General features: G+C 47.5%; 1 protein-coding gene across 2 annotated transcripts in view; it reads right to left on the bottom strand.

Annotated features, from left to right (window-relative positions):
• Window positions 1-6,862: 6,862 nt before the first annotated feature.
• KAT7 (lysine acetyltransferase 7) overlaps window positions 6,863-19,326 on the bottom strand; it is a 30,928-nt gene continuing 18,464 nt past the window's right edge. For both annotated transcript variants that reach the window (XM_045773032.2, XM_045773033.2), the window contains 8 exons: window positions 18,782-18,892; window positions 17,137-17,328; window positions 13,884-13,973; window positions 13,525-13,665; window positions 12,403-12,496; window positions 10,080-10,226; window positions 9,391-9,497; window positions 6,863-8,616 (listed from right to left, as the gene is read on the bottom strand). In XM_045773032.2, coding sequence (XP_045628988.1) covers window positions 8,515-8,616; window positions 9,391-9,497; window positions 10,080-10,226; window positions 12,403-12,496; window positions 13,525-13,665; window positions 13,884-13,973; window positions 17,137-17,328; window positions 18,782-18,892 — 984 coding nt within the window. In that variant the 3' untranslated portion in view covers window positions 6,863-8,514. The remainder of the gene's footprint in view (window positions 8,617-9,390; window positions 9,498-10,079; window positions 10,227-12,402; window positions 12,497-13,524; window positions 13,666-13,883; window positions 13,974-17,136; window positions 17,329-18,781; window positions 18,893-19,326) is intronic.

Genomic DNA, 19,326 nt, shown 5'->3' with positions numbered 1-19,326 from the left:
GCGGCAACTCAGCCAGAATGAAATCGTGGAGGGCAACGCTGGTCATCAGCACGGAGGGCTGTGTAAGGGAACCAGCTGGGAGTGGTGTGGGCTCAGCAGTAGGGGACGATTCGTGAATTCACTAGGCTACAGGACATTTACCCTCTGTGCCCCTCTCTCCACAAAGAAGGAAATGGGTTAGAGGTTTTTTTTTGGGGGGGAGTGTTTGATCCTTTGGGAGTGGGGTGGCTAGGCTGTTCTAGGAGGGGAAAGCGGCACTGGAGGAGAAGGCAGGCCCTTCACCTGGGCGCCAGGGTAGGTTTTAGCGACAGCAGAGACCACTAAGGAGAGGCCGGGTGTCAGCACAACCAGCAAGATCCCTATTTGCCCTATAATGAAATAGCTCCTATGCGTCGCGTCGGAAGCCCTCTCACTCTTTTTTTTCCCCAAGATTTTATTTGACAGAGAGAGAGAGAGAGAGAGAGAGGGAGAGAGAGACACCAGAGAGAGAGGGAACACAAGCGGGGGGAGTGGGAGAGGAAGAAGCAGGCTCTCAGCGGAGGAGCCCCATGCGGGGCTCGATCCCAGGACTCCAGGATCACACCCTGAGCCGAAGGCAGACACTTAACGACTGAGCCACCCAGGCGCCCCGGAAACCCTCTCACTCTTGAGAGCTTTTTCTGTATCTTCACTTAATCAACTTCTATTGCTTTACTCACACACACACACACACACACACACACACACACACACACTCACACACTCTATGTTAAGATAGACAGTTCATCATGAGCCCTGAATAAACCTCGGGCCTCCCGGGCTACCTTCTCCCTCCTTACCCAGGCCCAGTGAGCCGTCTGGGGTGGGGGCGGTGCGCGCCCTCCCCGGACGCCACGGCAGAAACCCCCGTGAACACACTTCTTATCCCATCCACTCCCAAACTCCTCACTCCTGGGGCACCCCTGGTTTCTTCCCCGCTTCACCCCACCTGCTGCTGTGGGCCCAAGAGGCGATTCACTGTCATAGCCAAACTTGAAGGGTCCGCGGAGCAGACTGAAGATTTTCTTCTTGTGTTTGAAGATGGGGACATTGAAGAGAAACTGGAGTCACCAAGTATTTGGTGAGTTTCCTCTCTGTGCCTGCACTTTGCCAGGAACTCAGATGGCTCTGGGAGGATGGAAAAAGTAGGAGATACATGTGTCCCTGGAGACCTAACGAGCTTACAGGGGAGTTGCGATGTGCAAAGCCCACGCCTTGCTCTCTGTTGATCCTTTTCAAACCCACCACGTTCCCTCAATGCACATGCTATTCCAGGCAATTCTTACTCCGAGGTCAATGTCTCTGTAAAGCCTTCCCAAGCCAGGAAATACTCATTCACTCCCTCCTAAGTTCCCCAAGCCCCTTGCACATTCCTCCGTGACAACACTTAACACACGATGTTCTGATTCAAGTACACGGACCACATCCCATTTATCTTTATTCCAGTACCAGCGCTAGTGCTCGGCCCCTAAGAGGTCATTGGAGAGTGTGTGACAAAGGACTCACACTTCCTGTCCTCGGGGAGCCTGTCTCTAGAGAGCCATGAGGGAGCCAAACTTCATGAAGTACCTGAAATAAATATCGAACATGTATCCTGCAGTTCTCAAACTCAGCGTGTCCCAGTGCTGAACTTGTCACCCACTCCTCCCTGTGCTGGGCACCCCCACAAACGGCGCCTCCTCCGGGTACCCTGCTGTTCCAACTAGAAGCCTGGGAATTACCCTCCGCTCTTCACTCCCCACATTGAATATATATCCCCTAGTTTTTGGTTTCTCCAAAATCCATCTCAAATTCCTTCCCCCTCCACTACCACTGTTAACACAAGCCATGGTCTGCTGTTGCCCGGAGGGAGGCAGCCCCAAGAGACCTCCTTGCTTCCCATCTTACCGCCAGACCTGACCCACCCATTCTTTACCAGGAGCACGACCTATTAAAATGAGAAATGGGGTCATGCCATCCCCTGCTGGCCACCGTTCAGCTTCTTGGGATAAACCTGACAGCCTCCAAGGCCCTGTGTTCTCAGGTCCTTCCCCCACCAGCCAGGCGTTTTCTCAGGCCCTCACACACACCAAGGGCCCGCTTACACTGGGGTCTGTTACCTTGGCACCCCCCACAGTCTGCATGCTGCCCCCATCCCTCCACTCCTCCTTTCACTAATTCCTCATTGTTCAGGACGCAGGATAAAGGCCCTTCCTCAGACAGGGCTCCCTCCAGTTTGCTCACACACCTTGCCCCTTTCCCTTCGTGGCACTGATCACAATTAGAAATCGTATCTATTAGTATCTGTCTCCTACAAGAGAATGCAGGGCCCACATCTTTGTACAAATGAGTATTTGTGTACAAATCAGGCATTCTGCAAGACAAATTTCCCTTCACAATTACTGTCCTCACCCCGTAGATGAGGATAAGCCACGTGCTCAAAGCTACACAGGAAATGCCAGGACTTGAGCCAAGGTGCCTTCACTCCAAACACCCAACCCCTCCCTACCTCACTTAGTCTACTCCATAATCATACAGACAACTCTCGGGCAGAATTAAGACCTCACAAGGAATTCCTTTTTAGCTGGGGCACGTCAACTGGTAAGAAAGAAACTTCCAAATATCTGCCTCCAGTGTACCAGTGTCTCAGGAGGCTCCTTCCAGAGATCATTTTAGGAAATGTTACTGTGTCTTCCTCTAGGAAAACCCTGAGGAAGGAGGTCTTGAGAAGTTCTAATGTCAAGAAACATACCGATACTTCTTAACTGAGTGTCTTCCGGGTTTGTATTACAGTATCCTTTTTGCCCATACTACTGTGTTCCGTGCCACACATCTGGGGGGGGGGGGGTGTTGAAGTGGAGGATTTCCCAGTAAAAACAGGAAAGGGGCTAGAGACTAATCCAGTTGCACTTTGAGACTAGGTGTCGGGGAACAATGAGAGCCATGGAGACTGAGCTGGCTTATGGAAAGACTTGAAAGCCAGGATCTGTGACCTGAATCCAAGGAGCCGTGGGAAGCCCCACAGATGAGCAAGGAAGTGACGAGCCAGGTCTTGAGAGCAGAATATTCGTCCCTTTTCCTGACCCACTTCTGTAAGGAGGTGGCGAAGATTCCCAGGCCAGGTAGTGACCTCAGACGCAATTTGCCGGAGAGCGAACCGAGCTAAATGGCCAAACAGGGATCGAGCTGGCTCCCAGGGTGCCGCGTATGGAATAGGAATAGCGCCCCCTGCAGCTACATGGGGTGGCCGCCCTGGCCCGGCACATGTGGTTCCCAATCACAGGCAATCAGCTGACTGAACCTCTGAGGCCAAACTGAATTCCAGTCCTTTCGTTTCAAAGGTTCTCTGCGTTTAGCCATTGTTGTGTATGGAATCATCCCCAAACAATGAATGGCTTCCAACAGTGTTTCTCACAATTCCTGAGGTTGGCTGGCCTGAGCTGCATTTCTTCAGCTTCACGTGGTTTTACCAGGGCTCACCGCTGAGGCCGCACTCAGCTGGGGGAGGGCTGGGATTCGGGGGCTATGCTTCTCTGTCCTCCCCCGCGTGGTCTCTCTTACACAGCCCTCACCGTTCACGATGGCTCAAGCTTCTGGTTTGGAACTATTTCCGCTGGTTTCCAACAGCCCAAGTGGAAGCTGCCAGAGTATCACGTCTGCCACATTCGATTAGTCAAAATAAGTGAAAAGCCCAGCCCACACTCAAGGAAAACTCTTCTCATTGGAAGGAGCACACACACCCAGACATGGCAGAAATTGTTGGGGGCTAGGCCTGGAGACGACCTACCACATCAGGTGTGTGTGTGTGTGTGTGTGTGTGTGTGTGTTTGACGAGAGTGTAGATTTCTAATAATTTAGGAATACATACAGTAAGCTGTTCCCAGAAACGAACACCCGGTTAAGAAGAGTAGCTTCTTGGGATGAACCAGACTTGCCAAGGATGAAGGTATTTGTATCTCACAAAGAACATCTGGGAGGAGCCACAGAGCTGACGTTGCACAACAGGCAGGTTATTTTCTCCACTCCTGGGCACAAATAAACACCTCCCCCCTGGCCCCCAAATGGTGGCAGCCTGACCTACACGGACAGGGATTGCACAAGACAAGAGATGAACCAGCACCTGGTACATTTGTCACCACTGGGCAGTCCTTTGTTTCCTTCTCGGTGACATTCATTGGCATTTTGTTGGAAGACGCCACAAAGGAAGTGGGCAATTATACTGCCCCCATCAGCAGGAAACAGTCTGGAAGGGGAGGTCATCAAAGTCTGTAGCAGAAAGTCCTAGGGCAAAAGCCGTGGGTCTAGTACTAGCATTCCAGGATCCCAGTGAAGAGCAAAAGATAGTTTCTACAACTCCTAGCATACACCACACATTCAGCAAAGGAGTTTTCACTTTATTCTAATAACATGCAGAACCCTGGGCCACATTTTATATATACGAGCACTTGGGAGGCCATGGAAGGAAGTGGAGAGCCATAGGGAGCCAGGCCTGCTCCCCTGGTGGTCACTCTGCTTCACTCAATGGGACCAGTTGTTTTAGCCTGCGCACAAGCCAGTTTAGGGCCTCAGGGTGAGTGAAGGCAGGTTTCACAGCTGCTCACAGCTTTGTTTCAAACCAAGGGTTTTTTTTGTTGTTGTTTTTAAAGATTTTATGTATTCATTTGACGGGGGGTGGGGGGGGCACAAGCAAGGAGGGCAAGAGGGAGAAGCAGAATCCCCGCTGATCAGGGAGCCCGATGCAGGACTCAATCTCAGGACCCTGGGATTATGACCTGAGCCAAAGACAGACGCTAACCAACTGACCCACGCAGGTGCCCCAAACCAAGGTTTTTTATTTGACCCCAGTCTAGGAATGGACTTCAAAGGTCCAATTTCCCCGTCTGTAGACAAATGTGTGCGTATTTGCATCGTGTGAGTTCAAGACCCAATGCTAGGATTCTTCTCAAAAGGCCAGGAGAGAAAAAAGGTATAAAGGATCACTGCTGAGAGCTGCACTACTTGATCCCCACACCGCTCAAACATCCTGCTTCTAGAATGCCATTTGGCTGACCCATCGCTCTTCAGACAAAGGCAGGCAGGTTTAGAACTACCCTCCAAGTTACTAATATACCTCTAAGATGCGTTCCATTCAATTCCGTAGTCCAGGAGGGACGTGGACTGGAAGCAAGCTGTGGTCTTTTCTACTGGCCATTCACATGTAGCCCCAACACCGACCTGAGCCAACTGCCTTCACATCAACTCCATTCGAGGTCCTTCCTAACCCGAGGCAGGCAATCTGCCCAGTACTGCAGGGACAAAATAAAACTAAGTCGAAAGCGTTATCCTGCTCCATGAAGGGTAAACCATACTGTTAACCATTACTTGACTCACTATCCCCCTTATGAGAAACGGGACCAGACCAGCAGCAGCAGAGGCCTCATGACAGCACTGTGAATGGGTTTGGAATCTGAGAATCGGGGCTGGGTCTCCTAATCCAGAGGCAGAGAATACCCACCTTACAGAGGTGTGGTGAGAAGGGAAACCAGCCAAGGGACAGGGCTTGTTCGACAGCTTACTCCTAAACCAGCAGCAGCATCAGAATGGGGAACAGCTGCTGCTTTCTGGGTCTCTGGCCCCCAAATGCTACTCAGAGGATCAACTAAAATCACTTCTTTCATCTGAAAGTTTCCACCAGTTTATTTTTCTTGTAATGGCAGCCAGGAAATCTAACTAAAAAGGAAAGGATGATTAATAATTATGGAACTAAAAAAGTGGAGAAAGCAAATGCTAAGGAGGCTAACATCGGAGTCGCTCTCGTGCAGGTAGTCAGCAGGGACAGTCTTACCCAAAGTTGCTGAGGAAGTAAACACTCTGTTCCCATACCTGTGAGGGATTTAAACCAGAGAAATCTTCCTTTTATTTTTTGGTAAGGAAAGCTGGGTGGCAATCAGGAGTCTTGCGGGCCCGACGGTGCACAAAACTTCAAGTGCCCTGACCTCTTCGCATCCAGTCTCATGGTTCATAATACCTACCCCGTTGTTTTGGAAATGTTGAGGGAGCAGAATTTCCCTTTGATACAAATATCTAGAATGAGGAGATTTGGGCCTACATCATTCGGTGTAAAAAGGGTCTTTCTGGAACCTCAACGTCTCCACCCCCAGTGAGTGGCACACAGGACTCCAACCTTACGGAAGAGCGCCCCTAGTTTATCCACCAGGACAGGTTCTCAACCTTACTATGGAGAGAAACACAGCTTCCGGCACACAGGCAGGTGCCGGCCTGTTTTCCTGCCTTGGGTTAAGTGCTACAGGACAATGCAGCTACTTTCAGAAATCCTCTCCAGCTGGGAGAACCCACGACTGGAGAGGACGATGCTCACTACTGGCAAATGAACTTGGGGACAGGAGGGATAAACCCGTCCCCACCCCATCCCAAGTATCCGCTGTACCATCTACCCTAACTTCCTGCAGGTGCCTTTGCCCTTGAAATCACAGGACAATGAGCTTCAGAATGAGGAACACTGAGGCTCGAGGCTGGCTCTGTCGGAGGAGCATACACCTCTTGATCTTGGGGTTGTGTGAGTTCAAGTCCCACGTTGGGCATACAGCTTAAAAAAAAAAAAAAAAAAAAAGACACTGACTTGTCGTTGCTATGTATCCCTCTTAGCGGCAACCAAGCGAGGCAGAGAGAATTCATCCCACCAACCAGACAAGCTCAGAGTAATCACTCCCTCTATAGATAGCCTGCGTCAGGGAAAAACAAGTTCCACAGCCACAAACCACATCCCTCAACAGTTGGCTCACTGCTGGGGCAAATAAATGCCCAGCGTACTCACTACGGCTGCATCCTTTTCAACCTTACAGAAGAGCTCCTGAGTGAAACAGGCTTGAGCAGAGAACATGCTTTATTGAGTAGATATAGAACAGCACATTCTACCACATAGTGGGGAAGGGTTAGCTTCGGTAAAAGACCTTTACCCCTTAAGAAAACCCCCAGTGAAGTTGCTTTTGGATGAACGTTAACAGTGACACTGAAACTGGTAGGGAGCCACCACTGAACATGCTTAACATGAGCTCCCCCCAACCCACAGTGAGTATAAGTAGTGTACGGAGAGGACAAGAGAAAGGCACACAGGACCAGAGTCGGGACCGTGGGGAGGGCTCCACGCGAAGACAGCCGTGTTGGAGGAAACCAAGTCGGGAAGGGTAGCACGTGTCCTACATCCAAAGCTGCCCCAAGACAGCGGGTTATAATGGGCTGGAGAGAAATTAGAGGGAGCGGCTCTTCCTTTGCTTGAAACCAAAAATAGGAGAGCAGAGAACTGGGGGGCGGAGGGGGGGCACGGTGGCAAATCCCAAAAAGGAAATGCAGTTGTTCTTGGAAGGGCAGGAGCACTTCAGTTCAAGGAGGGAGGGTGAGGCACTGTCGGAGAAGCGAAGGCTGGGAGGGGTGGGGCCGGGGGCGGCACTCTGCCTCGCTGAGTCACGGGCTGAGAAGAGATCCAGAAGTCATGTGCAATCATTTCCTACTTCTCTGAGGAGGTTCAGGCAAAAATCAATGCAACTGAGACAGAAGTACAGGTGCGTCAGATCAGAGCGACAGGTATGGGGAAAGGTCTCTGCAGTCTAATGAACCGGTTAGCATGCAGCATGAAAGAGACGAGTGGACATTGTTTGGCCCCCCCAAATGTAAAAAAGGGGCAGGGGGTCATGAGAGGGGAACACATTTAGGGATGGGCACTTTCTGGTGAGGCAAAAAGGACTCGTTTCCTTCCACCAACACACTGCCCACAGGTGACTCAAATCAAAGTACAGAATCACCACCTGTCAATCCTCCTCTCCATTTCATTCAGATAAATTATGTGCAGTTATCAAGACGAGTCCCTGGGAGAGTGTTAAAAAATACTGGTCTCTTGTCAGCTTGACACTGATCAAAAAACCAGCCTTTCAATAAAAATGGCGCGAAACATTTAAAGTGAGATAAAATCCAAAGGGAATGGACCTGGACCCCTCCCAGTACACACAGTCAGAAATGGTACCTCTTCCCTGCTCTTCAAAAAAAACCAAAAACACAAAAACAAAAACACACAAAAACAAAAATCCCCACATGTAAGGAGTGACTGGAAGGTCCTGGTGGTGGCGGACCATGGTCTGGATGTCTGGAGACCGGGCAGCAAGAAGCACTAGTACGAAGTTTAGAAGACACAACACAACCTCATGGGGCTAGAGGACATGAGGAGAACCAGTGACTGGACAGGTACAGTACCAAACAGAACACCTTGGGTCAGTGCTACGAGGGATCTGCTCTCAAGTCTAACAGAGATCCCATCCGGGCAACCTCACTGAGGCCGAAACAACAGTTCCTCAGAACCAGCGTCTGCAGTGAACACGAGGGTCGGAGCCAGGACAGTCCTGAGGGGGATGGCCTTCCCAAAGGATACTGTACTTGCCAATCACAAGAGCAACAGAAATGACAGACAGATCCCTAGGGTACGGATTCCTACTGCTGGGGTTCGCTGGCTCAGAGTAACAGGTCACTTTAAGTGCCCTTGGGAGGGGTCCATTTTAAACAGCTTGGATCCATGGTTTTATTGGAGTTGGATCTTTTGGCCTCTTTGGCTATCCACTCGTCAATCAGGTCCTGCGGGAGAACAATGGGAAAAATGACTATACACGTTCAACGATAATGTCTTTACGGATTCCAAAATGCTTGTCAGTGAAGAAGGAACCATCAAAGGTTAAATAATATACTAAGATGTGAAACAGGTATAAAAAATTATCTTTTGATTTAGAAAATGCTTTCCTACAGAATCCATTTCTTCCAACTGCGTCCTCAGGAAGAACTATATTCACATTTCCTAATACGTGAGTCAACTGAAACAAATTAGAAGTGGGCAAGAGCTGAGATGGCATTTCTGTAAGCAATTTAAAAGCACTTCCACAAGGGGCACCTGAGTGGCTCGGTAGTCTGGGCACCCAACTCTTGGTTTCGGCTCAGGTCGTGATCTCAGGGTTGTGAGATCAAGCCCCCCCATCAGGCTCCTGATAGGGGTTTATGAGGACTCCCCTCAAACAGATGGGCAATGTGCTCCAATCCAAGAAAACCAACACGGCACAAGTCCTGTGTGACACAAAGCCTCATAACTGAGCTCCTATCCTGTGTCATCCAAATCTGAGATAGGAGCTTACTAAAAGCTTCAGATAAGGATAAGAGATAAGCCTAACAGGCTTCCTTGCACACTAAAAACAAAAACAAAAAAAAAGGAGAGAGAGAGGAGAGAGACTCAGTATGAAGTATATGTACGCCAACACCCTTAAGGAGAGAAGGCTGCTTTTCAGGCATTAAGACCCCATTTTGCTCTGCTAAGCCTCAAGAGACATGCAGCACTGAGCCAGCAGCTGACCGAGAATTTACCTGTCTCTTTAAAACTAGGTGTTTCCCTTTCCAGTACTTGAGCATCTGAAGGGCTTGCAGAGTGCTGACGATGTCCACAGGATTCACAGCTGTCTCCTGGCTAATTTCTGAAATAGAAGCGCTACTGAGAAGTGGGCCAAGGTGCAGACCTCCACCTTCACTGACCCCCACCAAGCCAAGCCCACCACCCCGCTTAGAGGAAACCCAGAGGGTTGGAATCTCTGATACTCAACCCAATCCCTTCAGAAAAAGCTTATGAAGCATTTATTTGACCGGTCCTAAAAACTACAAGAGAAATACTACAGCTAGAAATCACTCTGGACCCTATAGAAATCAAGGTCAAAGACAGACCTAATTTTTTCCACCCAAATAAATATACAGGCATGTCTTATCAGTTCCTATGTTTGCCAAAAGACTTGGGGGGGGCATTTTTCTTCCTTCTTGACTTTCGTTAAGAATTAAAGTGCTAACCACCCCAGGTTTGTGAAACCAAAATCATATAGTCATTTCGAAAGGGCCAAATACTCTGGAATCCTTAGGCACCTTTCAGAGGTTTCTGTAGTGGCCCACATCCAGTGGGCCTTCTCTTTGCAGGTTACCCAGCATAGCATGCCCAAGTAGAAAAGCTGGAATGTTCAGTGGCATTTAACATCTTGGGTATCAACTATCCTAAAGAGCCAAAAACCAACCTTTGATAGAAATCTCTTTGCCTTGGAAATTATGCAGGTAACGGAGCAGCACTTCTTTCCAGTAACTGCGATAGCTTATGAGCCCCAGGTCAGAGAGGGGACGTTCCGGGGAGCCGACTTTTTCTTCCACTTTGGAAAGCAAGTAACCTACGGAGGAACAAAATGCAGACACCGTATTTCATCCTGATCACAAACATCACTGTGCCAACATGGAAGCTTGAGGACAGGCTGCTTCACGGTACCAACCAGGGTCAGACATCCAGTGAACAGTGAAATACGGGGCAGCTGCTGTACACCCTGCTGCCTTGGGATAAGCCAAAGGAGAAGAATGGTGTGTTTGCATGTAGTTGTCCTAGACATTAAGAAAATTCTGGAAGGTTTCACAAGATAGAAACTTGAAATAACAATGGTAATCTGTAGATGTGTGCTGGGAACAGAGATGGGAAACCATTTCATTATGTCGCTTTTGTATTTTTTGAGATATTTAAATTTTAAGAGCTTATTATCTCAGTACTGGATCTCCTGAGGTCTCTGGTTCTAACATCTGAACGTCTAACGTTAAACATTATAGGGATGCAGTCCGCAAAATCCACACCTGTGAAACGCTAGTGGAAAACTAACCTGCCTTCAACAAATAGGAAAAAAATACAAGAAAGAGACGGGGTGGGAACTTTCAGATTAAAAGTGATTTACAAACCTCATCTAATAATCCCAATAGAACAATTCTATTTGGAGCTAAGGAAAAATAATTACATGTGTGTTTTCTTTAAAAGGAACAAAAATCACAAAATCAGGGACATTTGAATACTGTAACTTAGGGTATTAAGGAATGTGGGGAGGTTTGGATTTTTTTTTTAAAAAATGAAATAGAGCTTATGTGAAAGTAACTGAGGTGGAGAATCGAGGTAAAACAAAACTGGCCATGAAACGCTAATCATACATTACAAGGGGTTTTATTATCCAACTATTCTACACTTTTATGTATGTTTGAAAATCTCCATTAAATCAAGTTTATAAAATAGGTGTCACCTGGTCCAAGATATACAAGATTTTTGTCACCTCCCCACCCCTCCTTCTCCGTGATTGGGCCACTTCCCACGGGTGGGAAGTGATGGGCTGGAAGGCTCACTCTAAGAATTGTAATTCTGACTAATAACGTCGTAGGACAGTGTACACTGAATAAAACAGTGGATTCTCCTCATTTACAGGAGTTCTGTTCTACAAAGTCACGGCAAGCACTGAATTAGCTAACACTGAACCACTGCTCCAAGGCAAAACGGTTAGGTTTCTGTAAGCCTCTGGTCATATTTTCATCAACCCGTCATTACGGTCACCTTGTTTTATGTGTTTCTGTTTAATAATACCTTTTTAAATATACACTGTTGACTCATTAGCATCCAACTCCCGGCCAACAGCACAACCACCTCTGCCTGAATGAAGCCTGTCTGATCCGGGGATTTTCTGCGTAAGGCACAGCCCTCAGCCTTTGTAAACGGCGTTTCGGCACTACACCTAGGGGCCATTCAGAATCAGCGACAAGGGCGCCAGGGTGCCTAAGTTAAGTGTTTACCTTCAGCTCAGGACATGGTCCCAGGGTCCTGGGATCAAGCCCTGCATTGGGCTCCCTGCTCAGCGGGGAACCTGCTTCCCCCTCTCCCTCTGCCTCCCACCCCCCGGGCTCATGCTGTCTAATAAATAAATAAAATCCTAAAAAAATAAAATAAAATGAAATCAGCAACAAAACGCACAAAAATATCAAAAGCGCGGCACTAATAGACTGAAAAAAGCATGTGTTTACACCGAGAGCCCAAACAAGGCACCTGCTTGTTTGACCAGAGTGGAGAAAATGTGGTGACTTCCTTTTTGCTGCTGTGTGCATGTCCACAATTGACTGCAAAAGTGCCAAGAGTACTGATTTGGGGATTAAAAATAAAATTGAGCAGGCAAATCCCCAAATACAGAATACACTACTAAAGAGGCCCAAAGCCTCCATCAGGTATACGGACTGCCGCCAGACAAGTCCTTGCAAAGCTGAAATCCCTAATCCAGGAACAGATTTGAAGCCTTATGCATGTATGTGCTGTTCCTAAGTCTCAAATGGGGATAATCCTCAAGAGCATAGTTTCCTATCCTCTATTTCCCCTACTATCAGGTGGGGACTGAGTCCTGTATTCACTGAAGGTTCCAGGTATACCCAGCTGCTGGAGGACGTTCCAATTCTGCCCACATATCTGTTCGCTTGCTGTGTGCTGGGAACTAGAGACCCAACCGTTCCCGTTGCCCCTGCAGCTTGCAGAGCTCAGGCCGTAGCAGTCCCACTTACTGAAATCGATGAGCATCTTGCCATAGCCCTGTCTCATGTACTGAGGCATGGTGAGGATACACGATACATTGTAGTTGAGGAATGAATTCTTTTCCTGAAGTCAAGAGCAAAGCAGATGAAAGCACGTCAGGAGGGTTTGGAACCCAAAGTGTCAGCAGTCCCACAAACACAAAATCAGGCTACTGGGGAGTGGCTGTCAGGCTCACAGCTGTTCTGTCCACACCGTTTACTACCATGGCCAAAGCCAGCCATGCCAGGCTCTCCCTAGCTCGGGGACCAGTCTCATTTTAAGAGTTCTTTCTAGTCACAGAGCAGGGCAAGGAGGTGTGGACTGCTGAGTCGGTCAGGGCAACCTTCTGTGAAGGTCATTCTTCAAAAGGGGCTGTCTACTGGAAAAGAGAGGGCTCCCCAACAGTTAGACCCCAGGTTGGAAGGGAGGCAACAAATCACACACTGTACAGTTCCATTATGTAAAATGTTCATGACAGGCAAACTTACAGAGACGGGGCTGGCAGTGCTTGAGGGGAAACGGGCAGTGTTGCTCAGGGGCTGCTTGCTGGGCTAACGAAAAGGGAACGGAGGGCCTTCGGGGTTGCTGCACTACTCTGCCGATACAGAACCCGCTGAGGTACGCACTTTAAACGAGGGAACTAGATTTCAATAAAGTTTCTATTAAAAAAGTCAGAAGCAAAATCTGGCCCTCAGCCTTCAAAGGCACAGTGGTGTTATCACAGAATAAGTCCATCTAGAAAACCAGCCAAAAGGAACATATTCCTGGTTTTAGGCTAATAACAGAGGGCAAAGCCAGGAGCATTGGCTTGACTACAGAATGTGGCTTCGGGGTTAGCAGGCAGGGCCTTGGCCAGTAATTAATAGGCCACTCCAACCCGCAAGTCCAGAAATGAATAAACCAGAACCTTTTAATAAAGAATTACATACTTTCATTACATAATCTTTGATATATGGATTCTGTGACCCTCCCTGCCCCCCCAACCCTTAAGGGAAGGGCTGTCATCATTGCCCAGGGTACTGCCTCTTCCTGTCAGTGATCTGGGTCCCCAAATGCCAACATCAATCACCCTGCTGGGGCCAGCAGCTTCTTAATCTCCAGATTCTGCTGACCTTGGAAAAATATCCAATCAGGTGACAGCCGGTGTTGTCCGCTTCTGTCATAACATAAAACAGGAAGGGCTCCACATCATAATACAACGTCTTATGGTCCAGAAAAAGCTTGGCCAACAGACACAGGTTTTGGCAGTAGATCTGGAAGCAGAGAAATAGAATTCATGCGTGGGCCACTGACTCCTAAACTTATCAGATAAAGGCCTAATATTAAAGATCCTTCAACATTGTTGATGAGGCAGAAAAAGTGTGCTTTGGTCAACAGCAGAGTCCTACCTTCTTTACAAGGGGAGACGGAGACAGAACAAACTGCTTCTCAAACCCGTGAATATACACCTTCCACCACCGCACCTCCTTACCTTGTTTTTCTTGCCATCCACTTCAAACACAGAGATGGAGCCTTTACGATAGATCTCATCACCAGGTGGGTGTTTCCACACGCATTTAGCCTGCAAGAGAATGGAATTCGTATCAGGGAAACAAACCGTCCCCAACAAGACTGCTGCTCAAGAGGAAAAATGAATCACAGGTCAAATTTAGTTAGCGGAGATGACAGATAGCTGGACGCACTTGAAAATGTACAGCAAAAATTGTTTCTTTTTTCTTTTTTAGTAAAACAATTAATGGCTTCTAAAATCATAATTTTGTGTTTATGGTATTTTTATAGCAGTTTAGAACAAGTTTTCTAGATCATATTCTGGCCCTGTTTCAACCCAGGAGATTAAAAGCATCTACTACGTAAAAGCCAGATAAATAAATACCCTCAATTCTAAAACACCCTGCGCCAACAGGAAATTCTTAAGCAGCTTATTTCCAGCAGTGTAGAGTTGCTAAGGAAAGGCAGGAATACTTGTTCACCTTTACCAGTAAACTGTGTTACCACCTAACCATTAGTCTTCTCTTCAGATTAGAAAAGAGGCCCATGACCATAAAGACTAACCCCCAGCAAAGTGTTCCTTTTGTTACCTAAGGAAAGGAATATGGGCAAGTCCTTCCTTCAGCGGCTTAAAGTAAAAGGCAAGGCATCCTGGTTGAGCAGCAAGAACTGCGGGGGTGGGTGGGCACTTGGCCACAAGGGGGCACAAGGTACCCCTTTCCTCACCCTGAGGTGCTGAAGGATTTAATGTAGCCAGTCAGCCATTGCTGTATACACGTGAATTCTTACAAGGTTTTATGTAAATACATTAAAAAATATCATTTAGGAAGCGTATGTATCTGGAACATTTTCTACTAAGTTTTATTGTGACTTTTGGTCAACCCGAGAATCATGCCGCAACTGTCACATGTCAATCCAAATACTAACCAGAATTGCTTCAAAAAAGCTCCACACCCTGGCTTGCTTGTTCCTGTATCACCCGTTTATTCATGCTGGCTCTTTCCAACAATAACCCAACTAATGGAACTGTTTAGAAACAGAAGCCAAACTGTTGGCCAAATGGCCAAAGGTGGACCATTCCAGCAATTACTCATGAAGCAAAGGCAATCAGAAGAGGTGTAGATGAAAAAACAGGTGTTCCAGCGGTTAAGCGTCTGCCTTCAGCTCAGGGCATGATCCCGGCATTATGGGATCGAGCCCCACGTCAGGCTCCTCTGCTATGAGCCTGCTTCTTCCTCTCCCACTCCCCCTGCTTGTGTTCCCTCTCTCGCTGGCTGTCTCTATCTCTGTCTAATAAATAAAAATCTTTAAAAAAAAAAAAAAAAAGAAAAAAAAAAAAAAAAAAGAAAAAACAGGTGTTCATTTCCTGAAAATCGATTTTTGTACCTCCTGTAATGCAGATCCTCAAACATTCAAAATGTTTACTTGACCCTCAGATTTATCCAAACCCTGTGTTTCCCCCACCTACTACTATGTCTTGCCCTTCTGGGCCATTTCATTGGTTAACACCACTAAATAACCAGAAACAAAAAGGAACAAGTTAAAACCTGGATGGTAAGCAGTTTGTATCAGTAAAAATACCAGCCTTACTTTCACACAGGAAAACTCGATTTTAGTTTATCTCCATGGTCTACAACCACAGAGACCATCCTCTGCTACACTCACCCCTGTGCCCTGGTGTCCTCACCCCTCCCTCCGTCCCTCCCTCCGTCCCTCCCTCCGTCCCTCCCTCCGTCCCTCCCTCCGTCCCTCCCTCCGTCCCTCCCTCCGTCCCCCCCTCCCCTCCGTCCCCCCCTCCCCCTCCGTCCCCCCCTCCCCCTCCGTCCCCCCTCCCCCTCCGTCCCCCCTCCCCCTCCGTCCCTCCCTCCCCCTCCGTCCCTCCCTCCCCCTCCGTCCCTCCCTCCCCCTCCGTCCCTCCCTCCCCCTCCGTCCCTCCCTCCCCCTCCGTCCCTCCCTCCCCCTCCGTCCCTCCCTCCCCCTCCGTCCCTCTCCCCGAGTCAAGGGTGCAGGAGTCCGGAGGACTGAACTCACAGGGGCAGTTCTGGGCCACAACACTACGAAGTGTGTGTTCCAGAGACAAGAACACAAAATGCAGTTAAGTTATCCCCCTACTCAACTGGGGACAAGAGTAGAAGGACAGGAACTCTGGGAAAGCCTGGGCCGTAGATGCTGCGCATACAGACCACCTGGGAAATAAAGGTGGAAGGGGACGGAAGGGACACCCTAAAAGGTCTTAGAGCCAAATTATGCTGGGATGACAGAAACAGGAAAGGGAAGGTGCCCCACCCGAACAGTTCCTTCCTCTCTTCCCTACCCCTGCTCCCAGAAATTCCTTTATTTATTTTTTAAAGTTTTTTATTTTTAATTTTTTTTTTAAAGATTTTATTTGACAGAGAGAGACACAGCGAGAGAGGGAACACAAGCAGGGGGAGCAGCAAAGGGAGAGGGAGAAGCAGGGAGCCTGATGTGAAGCTCGATCCCAGGACCCCGGGATCATGATCCGAGCTGAAGGCAGATGCCTAACGACTGAGCCACCCAGGCGCCCCAGAAATTCCCTTATTTAAGACAAGATTTTCCACTCTACAACTAGGCAACGAAAAATGGCTTAAAGCTACAAAATACCTAGTCAGCATATTTATGAACAGTAAAATGAATGTCATGTCTTTCTTCCTATGTGAATAAGGACGGACAATGTTCAGGAACCAGAAAGCACTAAGCTTGGGAGAAGGCACCAAAGGACCCATTTTGTTAATTTCATAATTTGTCTCCTTTAAATGATACGCATTCATTCAACACGCATTTACTGGGCACTTACTGCCCACGCTGGTTGCTAGGGATACAAGTGAGTCACGTCGTCCTTGCCCTGTCTAATGAAGTCAACCTAATGAAGTCTACTTGTTTTTATCTAGTTTGGGACACATAAAAACTGTGGGCAGAGGTAATTCATATCCCAAGGAGAAGCGGTAAAGAGGAGGCAGCAAGAAAAAAGGCGAGGAAATGTGTATGACAGGATGTGGTTATGGGACATCAGCTGCTTCGGGTGCCACAGGGCACCAGCCAGGCCACAGGCTGAATCCTCCCCAGCCTGAAATATGGCTTTCCATTTCCTACGCCTCTGTGCCATTACTATGGACCACTGAGAGATGCTTAGAGATGGAGGTCATCCAAGTAGAGGTCAACACCTAGAGCTCTTCGGGCTCATCATCATCACGATCACCAGACCCCAGACAGCTTACCATGTGTCGGCGGAGTATCGTTTGGCTCTTCATGTATTTTAAGCAGAATTCGCACATGTAGAGACGTCCCAGGCGTGCGTACTCTTCGGGATAGGGAGAATGGTACCAAGTATCAAGCTCATAACGACCAAAAGCAATTGTTTTGATCATGTTGCTCCCCTCTGTGATTTGGCCTTGCAGCCTTAACTTCTCCTATTGTGGGAAGAAATCAGAAAGTCAGAGGATGACAACTCATCATCTTTGTTTTTAAAAAGCGTCTAGTATGCTTGTTTGCATGCCACCATGCTAGGCCAGGAGACAAAACAGACGGAATTGACTTCCAACTCATGAGAAACTTGCACTAAAGAGCGCTACCTAACTGGACAGATACCAGGATGGCTTCTAGAAAACTCACGATCTACACTGCCTAGAAGACAGGTCTCAGCAGACTGGGGATTTTCTCTGCTCCCTACCATGCTGCGGGTGGGCCTTGTCTCTAGAACCTCAGAACAAGTCCTTGGTAAAATTTTGTTTCTCATCAGCCTGCACCAAACCATTTTATAAAGGCAATCTACTACAAACACAAACACCCCACCCTTAGAAAGCATTCTAAAACCAAACAGAAAAGATTATCTAGAACGTGCTTTACTATCTGCTTCTAAATTAGCTGTATGGATCTGCGTGACATACAACCACAGGTATACGGGGCCATCCTCTCAATGTAGGTCCCTGAAAAAATATTTTTGAAACATAGACAGTGCTTTAATACCAGAATCTAAACTCCAGATAAAGTAGAAAATATTTTACATCTCAATCTCCACTCAGTGGCTAGGAGCTGGCTATGGGCAAGCCTAACCAGGTGAAGAGCTGTGACAGGAAATACTCTGCTCCAGAGCAGGACAGAGAAAGCAGCTACCAAACCCTGCCTTCCCCAAGTTGCCAACTAGTCTACTTGAGGATTTGTGAATTAAGTATCTGAAATAATTTTTTTAAAAAAAGGAAAAGAGGATATTCACTCTACAAGCTAAGTTTCCCTCGACACATTTCATCTCTTAAATCAGAGGTACCACAATTTTTTTCAAGCAACCTTGTTGAAAATTCTGCCTAGGGTATGAAAACTAAGTGCAACTGTTAAACAAAAATCAGAACAGTAAACCAGCTTCATAGATAAAACGTGGCTAGGTCAAAGATTAATTTCCTTTATAAAACACCACAGCCTTTTCCATTATTCCTCTTCACTGTTCTTTTGAGACTGGAGAGCTACAGGAAGCCTGCAAAGGCTAGTTCCCGGCGGTGGGGGCGGGTTATAAGAGAACCAGAGAGGCTTAGCAACCAATCTAGAAGTTCTCGGAATTGCAAATTGCCCGATTGAGACCAAGAGGCACCTATTGTCTAACCCTGCCTCAACACTCCCACCAAACAGGTCCTTCTGGGAGGTGAGGTGGAGAGGGGAAAACCGTCAGGAAAAGGGAAGGGAGAAGGGGGAATTAATTTTAAATATGAATGGGAAGGAGGCTCATCTTGATAAAGGATAGCTGGGGGAGGGGAAAGAGGTTCGTGCAACAAACGACATTTATTTCCCATCAACTGATCGCTGATCACTTTTCTTGGCAGTTCTACAAGCCTTTCACAAATGGTCCACAAGCTTCGAGGTTTTAATACTCACCAAATCCTCTGAAGCCCGGGCTTGTGCTCTTCGGAAAAGATCCAAGTCATACTCGCTAGTCAGGTTTTCCAAGAGAGGTTCCCGAGTGTTCCCATAGGTCTGTCTGTGTTCCTAGGAAAATAACCAGAGCGTGATTCTCTCTGCTTCTAAGAACTTCATCTATTTCATTTCAGTCAATGCCAACCAGAGGGCCAAGCACAACTATAAGCTATTTATTTAGTGTCTACTATATGCCAGGCATTATACGAGGCACTGGGGACTGAGCATAAGACACACTATTATCAGGTTAATGCCAAAAACCACCATTATCCACCCTAGTGAATCTGGAAAGAAAATGCTCCTACACCTTCAAAAGGGAGTTTCATTCTTCTCTCTCTAAATGAGCGCCTCGAGGGTCAGTATTCTATGCCTCCATTTCTTCATCTGAAAATGTGCATGACAATACAAATAAATAAAATATAACAAACCTGAAGGCACTACAAATTAAATTCCTAGAATCTTGAGATCTGGAAGGAAGATTGGAGGATACTCCCATTTTTTAAAAG

This window comes from Ursus americanus, chromosome 23, assembly GCF_024610735.1.
Source record: "Ursus americanus isolate L20-20 chromosome 23, mUrsAme1.1.p, whole genome shotgun sequence".
NCBI lineage: Eukaryota > Metazoa > Chordata > Mammalia > Carnivora > Ursidae > Ursus > Ursus americanus.
Note: the sequence above shows the minus strand (reverse complement) of the source record. Positions and strands in the feature narration are given on the sequence as shown.